The 8,726-nt window shown below is 35.0% G+C and overlaps 1 protein-coding gene across 1 annotated transcript; it reads right to left on the bottom strand.

Annotated features, from left to right (window-relative positions):
- Nucleotides 1–966: 966 nt before the first annotated feature.
- LOC113074192 (inactive dipeptidyl peptidase 10-like) lies at nucleotides 967–6,963 on the bottom strand. Its single transcript, XM_026246947.1, has 10 exons — nucleotides 6,655–6,963; nucleotides 6,515–6,562; nucleotides 5,606–5,704; nucleotides 5,112–5,178; nucleotides 3,610–3,804; nucleotides 3,260–3,314; nucleotides 2,321–2,420; nucleotides 2,149–2,207; nucleotides 1,858–1,930; nucleotides 967–1,780 (listed from the first exon to the last, which is right to left on the bottom strand). Exons 1-10 carry the CDS (start codon nucleotides 6,812–6,814, stop codon nucleotides 1,557–1,559), a joined length of 1,080 nt encoding a protein of 359 aa, XP_026102732.1. The 5' UTR covers nucleotides 6,815–6,963; the 3' UTR covers nucleotides 967–1,556.
- Nucleotides 6,964–8,726: the final 1,763 nt, after the last annotated feature.

Here is an 8,726-nt window from a genome sequence, read left to right as displayed (position 1 = left end):
TTTGTTTTTTTGGACATTGTATATAAAAGTGATCTTAACAACTGATTAACTAAATTTAAATATTGTTACAGACTTCTTTTGTCAAAAATATAAATTAAGGAAATCCTGCATAAAGAATCTTAAAGAAACATTTAAAAATACTAAATGCACAAACTGCCACATTCAAAATTGTAACACAAGTCAGTACTGAAAGGTTTGGTCACGTAGTATTTGGCACATTTGATCTGTGAACATGAAATCTGCATATACATGACAATGGCAACTGCACAAAGCAGGGCTCGATGTTTATGAAGAGATATGCTGTATGCTGGAGACCTTATGAGGCTTCTGTAAACGGCAGCATGCAGTGCGAGCGAGTCATTGATTTTGTAGTCTTACAGTAAGGACAGTTTACTGTGTACTTATACCACAATGATATGGAGATGCTCAAAACTTGTTGTCTTTCACACAGTGAAGTATTTTTTCATTAATTTCTTTTGCGTTCAGCACAGAGATTATGAATATACAGCACCATGCAGCCGGTGTGTCATGCATATAAAGAGCCAGGTTCAAATTACATTTTGCAGTTCATTCAATCAAAACAGGCTAGTGATAGATCAGATCTCAGGACATTTTTGAGATTATCATCCAACAACAATGTCAGTTTGGCTGACTGACAGATGTGCAAGTTTAGTTTGGTGTCAATGTCTGAAAAACAATTTCGATTTCCAATTGTTTTGTTAAGAATTTCCTGCCAGCAATCTCATTTGTGGATCATATCTCTCCTGCATCATATTGTCCACCTTTCTAGATATCAGCATGAGATTCATAGCATGAGGTTTTTAGTACTGTTTATATACAAATTATAGTATTTATAACTTTTAATTTTTATGTTATTTTAATTTTAGTTAAATAGTAGTTTATTTTTAGTCATTTTATGTGCTTTCATCATTTTGAAATTTCTATTTAGCTTTAATTTATTTTTATTTTAGTCATTTTAAAACTATTTTATTTACATTAATTTGCAAGGCAACATTTCTCATTTTCACTCAAGATTAATAATCTAATATTTATATTTGATTGCAGATTTATTTCAATTAACAGTGAATTGTTATAGTATAGTAATAGTTAAACAAATAGTAAACGATAACACTGAATCAGGAAAACCACTAGTATTTTCAACTTTCACAATCCGCAAACCATGTCTTGAAATATCCATCTTTGACCTCAGTGTGGCGCTGCAACATAAAGGTTGATCATCTTTTGCCCATTGTACACATAAACTGCCTAAATATGTTGATTGCATGGGGCCCTTAGTCATTATTCTGTGTATGATTTACTTGAAAAGTGTATGAACCAAAGCAGTTCTGTTGGATCTTCCTGGACGCTCGGGAAACGTTTACGATTGCAGTCTGAAAAAAAAAAAAAAAAAAACCTTTCCAAAATTGAGTTTATGGTAAATAGCTGGTGAATTCGGTCCTCTTGATCTCCATTTTGCTCATTTTTCCTTAGGAGAATTAATGCATCCACCAGTACTGGGCACCTCTGAGGACCGAGAGCGGACACAGTGGAAGAGATCACTCTTCCTCTTCATCCTCCTCCTCTTCCTCCTCTATGCTGTGGAAGGGGTCGTATTCGAGGCAGTTGTGGAGGTAGTGAAGGAGTGTGCGGTGGAGGTGTTGGATGCTCCGCTCTTCTCTTAAAGTATGGCCTTCGTCTGGGTACAGCTGAAGGCTGTAGTTGGCCTCTACCTTCACCAGACGACTCAACAACTCAGCGCTGTGTTGGAAATGTACCCGTGCTAAACACACAAACAATCAAACATGACTGGAAATCCACAAATGATGTATGTGAATGATTTATAATTCTGAAACTGACCATCTGCAGTCCCGTGTATGAGGAGGAAGTTTTCATTCTTTAGCTTGTGAATGTCGTCCAACAAAGATGCAGCCTGCAAAGAAACAACATATAGGCATCTTAGTCTCAGTCCTAATATAGAAGATTGTTTCTGAATGTAAAACGAAAAGGTCACCGCAACTCTGTTACTCATAAATCTCACAACTATAACTTGTACCGGTAATTTTGTCACAATGTGTTTTATTTTACATTATATCTATTTTCCATAACTTAATGTTTGATAATGAATTAAAAGGTAATGCAAATGTCTACCATGTATGAATGATCCTCTTTATTTGGAAGGCCCAGATATCTTTCTGAGAAGGCAGCACCTGAAAAACAAGGTTGAATCCATTTCCACAGATATAAATGTGAAAAGAAACAGTAATGCACTACAGATAGAAATATTGTTCTTGTTCTCGTGGTGTTTGGAGCTGGAACTCACTATAGAGCTTGAAGTCTGTGATGGGAGCCATGACAGCAGCACATTTGAACATCTGATTGGTTGCTGTCAGCATCTTCAAACCTAAATAGCCACCAAGTCCCTGTGAGGTCAAAAGTAGGCTGATGTCAGAGCTCTGCAACTGTAGGTTTGGTTCATGGTTTTTAATGTTTTGATGAATACTTTTTAAAAATGGCTACAGAAAAAAAACTTCCAATCCCCCTTTTTACAACTGACTTTAAAAAGTTGAAAAAAAAAAAAAACTTTTAAAACTTTGCTAAGATGCTATATATAATATAGAGTTCAACAGGTTGGTCCTGAAAGTAAAAATGCCATTAATAAAAAAAAAATTTGATAACTTACAAACCTTGAAATACAGATCTTTTGTGAGTTCTGAGGTTGTTATTGAATGGTAAATGCATTAATTACATCCATCAGTTCATATTATTTGAATTTGATGTATTTTTAAAGAATTGTGTGAATTTACTTGTGAAAAACTACATTACCCATGATGCTGTGAGGAAAATTCCAACAATCAGAGTTGTGGCAAGCAAATTGCACCAAAAGAGCTTGGCATTGAATGCCTACTCCCATAAATCACCTTGAATGATATAATTGCGTCTTGACACACTTTCAAAATACTTAAGGGTTTGTACCGTATATATATATATATATATATATATATATATATATATATATATATATATATATATATATATATATATAGACACACACACAAAATATAGTTTTGTACCTTTGTCTTTTTGTCCAATTTTTAAATACTCTTTTGCTTCAAATAAAAGTTTGTAATGCATTGATAATTAGCCTAACTGTAGGCTATTTACAGTTTCCAACTTCCATAAATCAGCTATTTACTCAAATATAACTCATTTAATCAGAAGTTTGAGTCTGAACCCTCATTTTTCTGAACATATATTTTACCTTTCCATAAACAGCAACTCTTCTCCCATCAATGTATGGCAACTGCATTAACCATCTGAAATAAAACAAGGAATTTCAGGTGGCATTTAGGAGTTATGATAAATGGCTGGTGATTTATAATCAGCCAGCATATTAACTCTGCAGAGACATAAACGTCGATTTTTTTGCCTGGAGCAAGAAAGGTTCAATTCAATTTTTCAAACAAGTGTTCAAGAAAATTTGAAAGAAAACCCAGCGTCTGCTTTAAAGCATGAAGCATTTCCTAATCAGATATTGTGTGGTGTAATGTGCAAAATGACTTTACTAATAGAGCTATTACTCTTAATAACTGAAAAGAGAGAATGACTCACTCCACGACTCCAAGCTTATCTTTAATGCGGAGGGAACTGAGCTTGCGAGGGTCCAGGATGCTGCCTTTCTGTCCCTGTGAGACCCAGCTTCTGCTGTCGATCCAAGCCAGCGCCACTCCATGCAGGCTGGATAAAACCTCCGGCCAGCCCAGGGCAAACTCCTCCGTTACCGACTGCCTCCCGGGAATACTGTCACTACAGGTGCAGAGAATGGTGGAGGTGTAGGTGTTGACATATAACATCACATTGTAGATTAAAAAGACATCAGCGCACTGATCTGCATTCTGTGAATGTGTTCACAATTGCTGAACACTTCTTGCATCTCAATCGAGCATGTGCATATTGCTTATTAACGCAGCATTCATAAATCATGTAGCCTAACCAACTACGGCGGGGGAGAGGAGAGTCCTAACTAGATTTGCATTTCCACAAGGAGATACCACTGCTTGCAAGGCAATAAATAAGTCTTAGGCAAGCTTAAGATTTTGGCTTGTTTGGTGTGAGAATCAGAGCTGATTTGTCACTTTCAGGACACTTAGCACACATCTTGTTTTCTTAATGCAACACTGACCATATTACATAATGCCTACTACTGTATTAAAAAATCGTGAGTAAAGCATAGGCATTAGCTCACCATTAATGTTTGAAGCAGTAGCATGCTATTCTCTTGTCATGTGACTTTAAAACGATGTATCAATTCAGCAAATGTTGGTTTCATTTTTTTTAAATAAATCTTCAGCATTTTTATTTCCATATTGTGTAGAAATTGAAAGTTTAATTAAAAAAATGTGTCAGAAAAACAGATTTTTAATTTCGTAACTAATATTACTTTTGGTTCATCCATCATATTGGAAATGGAAGTTCGAGTCAAGCAACTTCTCATAATTGTGACTTTTCACAAATTATAACATAAAACAAGCTGCCGACTTATTTCTCAAAATTGTTACTTTATGACTAAAAATTTAAATCCCACAATGTAGCTTTTATTTCTCTCAATGTGAATTTACACACTACAGTTTGCATTTACATTGCACAATTTATATTTAGGGGTTATATTTTTCAGGGTTTAAAAAAAATGTATTCATTCTTTCACTAAATTTAAGTTTCATTAAATTGATTAAAAGTTGACAGATGCTGAAAATTCAGCTTTGCATCACAGGAATAAATTAAATTTTAAAATATAAAACTAAAACTTAAAATAGAAAACAGTTATTTTTAACGACAATAACATATTAGAAAAGAATTTGAATATGTCTGTTTTTACTGTTTTATTAATCATATAAATTAGCATAAGATACTTCTTTCAAAAACATTAAAAAGTCTTACCAAATACAAACTGTTGAATTGTAGTGTCTCACAAAACATGACTTTTTATATACATTTTATCTCATAATCACCTGTCTCATTTTTTACTCTGGAAAAAAAAGGGGCATCCATACAATATAATACTGCCGTACTAACAGTATGAAACAGGCACTGGTGAAGTGCAAGGAGACACTTACATGATAATAAGGAGAGGATGCAGGTTTCCTCCGTACCCAGGAGGCAGGGACATCTTTAGATCTAGGTCTGTAATTATTCACAAAGGCAGTTAAAACAGAATAAAGGGTCGTTTCAACAGCAAGGAAGTCTGAGTACCGATTCATCAATATTTTAACCACTGGCAAATGAGCTCCCGTGAGCCTGCTGGTTTTCAACAAACTCTCAATAATACACATATATGCACAAACAAACACAGTCGGGGGACCTGATGTACAGTACAAGTGCAATTTATATACACATGCAAACCTCCCCTTACACATCACATACGCAAAAATACACACGCTGCAACAGGCTTCCCCCAAACGCACCACTAATGGCACAACTGTGAAGATCCAATTAGCAAAACCGAAACAATTATCTGATTGTTTCTTAAATCTAGTTGGCTTTGTAAAAGCTTGAGATCAATTTATACTGAAAGGAGGAATGTAATCAGTTACTTAATAAATCTTTTTACCACTGTTGTCAGAGGAAAGCGTCTGGAAAACTGTCTCAGAGAGCCTCTTGGTTTCAAGAGACATAGCGAGGAGGCTGTTGTCTTCCACCACTGTGTATCCTGCAAGGAAAGCACCCAGACTTAATACATTTTTGGCATAAAACCACAACAGTTCACCACCTTGGATTTAAATATTAGGACTCTGAAATAATGAATCCAGATAATAAAATTCAAGAAGATACCATAAAGCACTTTTAGATGTTTTAGAGAACACTCGCACTACAACAAGCTTTATTAATACTCACTAGGGTGCTTTCATTCAAAAATATAATGATTTTCTTTTTTTTCTCAGAATCATACTGGCAATTAAAGTGATCATTAAGGTAGTTTATAGGTGGTACTCTCTGATATTCTAGTCCTTAGATACGGTTTAGAGCCCTCCTTCAATGTGTGTACTGTAGATCAAAAGCTTAGCGTCTGCATGACTTTTAAATTGCAGAGGTCTCTTAGAAGTCTGCAATATTATGAAATGTTATTTCAATTTAAAATAACCATTTTCTGTTCTAATTTTTAATATATTTTTAAATATAATTTATTCCTTTGATGCAAAGCTGAATTTTCAGCATCATTACTCCAGTCTTCAGTGTCACATGATCCTTCAGAAATCATTTGCTGCTGAGGAAAATGTCTTAATATCAGTGTGGAAAACAGCTGTGCTATATATATATATATTTTTTTTTTTTTTTGAATAACAAATTTACAATAATAACAAGTCATATTTTACATAAATGCTTAATACGGCATTTATTTATAAGGTGCATTTATGCATAAACAGTTCTTGTTTTTTGACACAATTGTTTTAGCAATTAAAATCTTTCTTTCTGTGAGCCACAAATGGCTTATTATGAGAAGAATATTAATTCTACTCACTGGAAGGGTCACTTGTGCTGTGAATGGTCACCTTTGGGACACCTGGGCCTGAAAAAGTATAACAGAGATGAGAAACGTCAATCTATTTTCATATACTTACGTGTGTTTATATTTGTGCATGAGAGACGGTGTGATCTTACCCAAGCAATAGAGAGTAAAGTATGTCTGATTGGGGCTGAAGTCTGCTTTGAAGACGCTGCATCGCTCAAACAGGTTGCATGTCAGACACTGGCGATGAAACACTCCTCCGAGCTCCACACTAGTCAACAAGCAAGCATTCATTATTTCACAATTTGTCATCGATGTTAATGCTATCTACAACAATCAAATTTTAAATCTTAATTTTTTTCTCAATACTAGGGGTCATATGATGCAATTTCAAGTTTTCCTTTCTCTGTGGAGTGCTTCAAGCTGTTCATGCATAGATAAGATCCCTAACATTGCAAAGACTAAAGTCTCGAACCCAAAGAGATATTCTTTATAAAAGTTAGACTCGTCCACGCCCTCCTAAAACACCTCGTTGAAACACGCCCCATCACTGTGTGGGTAGTTTGCATAACAACGCCCAAATGTTCACGCAAAGAAAGAAGAAAGCAAAACTTTGGTCTTCCAAAAGAGGACACAACTAGAAATCAGTGGTTAAGTTATACTTACAATACTGCACAAAGGTTGTTCCTATAAAGTGGGGCAATTCCATCTTTGCAATGACAGTCTGGCGCTTTCATATTTAAAGAATTTGCCACTGATGACTCAAACGCGAGTTTTGAGCAGTGTAGAGTAGCGCTTGTTGTTTGTTGTTTATTCCGATCACAACTGCAGACATGCTTTTAAGTTTATGCAGCGTGATATGCAACCCAATACATAAAAAGACCGTATATGTCATTATAATCAGTAATTATGTCCCCAATGGATGCAGCAAATGCCTTGTTTGTAATGGGTTTTATTGGTTTTGTCTTGTTGTGCCGGGAGACGGGATCACAGTATGGTAAGGAACATAAAATTTGTGTCACACGCTTGAGGTATCAATCAGTGCGGACCTCGCTTTTCAGAACGATGAGCTTTGTAAAAATCGACGGGTTTCATAAGGCGGGGCATAGAGAAGCAACATCAATGTACAGTATGTGGAAAGTAATCTGCTTTTTTAACCTTAAACTGCAAAAACACATTTCATTACACCAAATATACACAAAATAATGTCCAAGTAACATCATATGACCCCTTTAAAGTAATTGTTTATGCATAAATAAACATTCATAATTTAGTAAATCTCATGCCTTTCCAAACCTATCTGTCCTTCTTCTGTGAAACGGAAATAAAACATTTTTAATAGTCTTTCATGCTACGTATAGTAATCAGGACTGTCAAAATGAGATTTAACAGCTAAACTTAAAAATAAACTTTTTGGCTCTTGACAGCCCACTGTATTGTATAAAAAAAAGCATTGTGAACACTAAAAATGTCTCTTTTTGCATTTCATAGAAGTCATGAAGATTGACATGAACTGCTTTCTATTTTAATGTATTTCTATTTATACCTGTGATGCAAAGCTTAATTTTGAACATTGAAAACAGTTGTACTGCTTAATACTTCTGCGGAAACTATGATCCAGTGGTTCCCAACCTTTTTAACTCGCGGCCCACACAACCAAACACATACGTTTGCACGGCCACTGCAAAAAATGAACTGACCCCGCTATTGTTGGGTTAATAACTTAGAAGCTAGATTGTTAACTGGCGGCCGTGGCCCACAGGTTGAAAATCACTGCTGTGATCCATTTTTTAAGGATTCTTTGATGTATATAAAGTTCAAAATAATTTATTTGAAAAAAAAAAAACTGTAACAAATGTTGTTTTCAGAACTGTCATTTTGATTAAATTAATGCCGTCACTGATTAATAAAAATGAAATTATTTAAATAAACAAACAATAGTTTTTTGAGCTGAACTGTCCTATAAATTCCAGTGCATTATACACAAACTCTCTCACACTCACACACACACACACACACACACACACACACTCACACACACACATGTTGAGCTTGTTTTCCATTATCTACTTGCATTAAGCTCAATGCTGGACCTTTGCACTTTCACCATATTGCTTGGATTAGCCGCAATAAAAAAATCTTTGAAAACTTGTGGCCTACTACTGAGAGCCAGTGAGAGTCTTAAAGCATTAATCAAAGGTTAGAGAACACTCTTTAAATCGCT

The sequence above is a fragment of the Carassius auratus genome, unplaced genomic scaffold (assembly GCF_003368295.1).
Source record: "Carassius auratus strain Wakin unplaced genomic scaffold, ASM336829v1 scaf_tig00013818, whole genome shotgun sequence".
Classification (NCBI taxonomy): Eukaryota; Metazoa; Chordata; class Actinopteri; order Cypriniformes; family Cyprinidae; genus Carassius; species Carassius auratus.
Note: the sequence above shows the minus strand (reverse complement) of the source record. Positions and strands in the feature narration are given on the sequence as shown.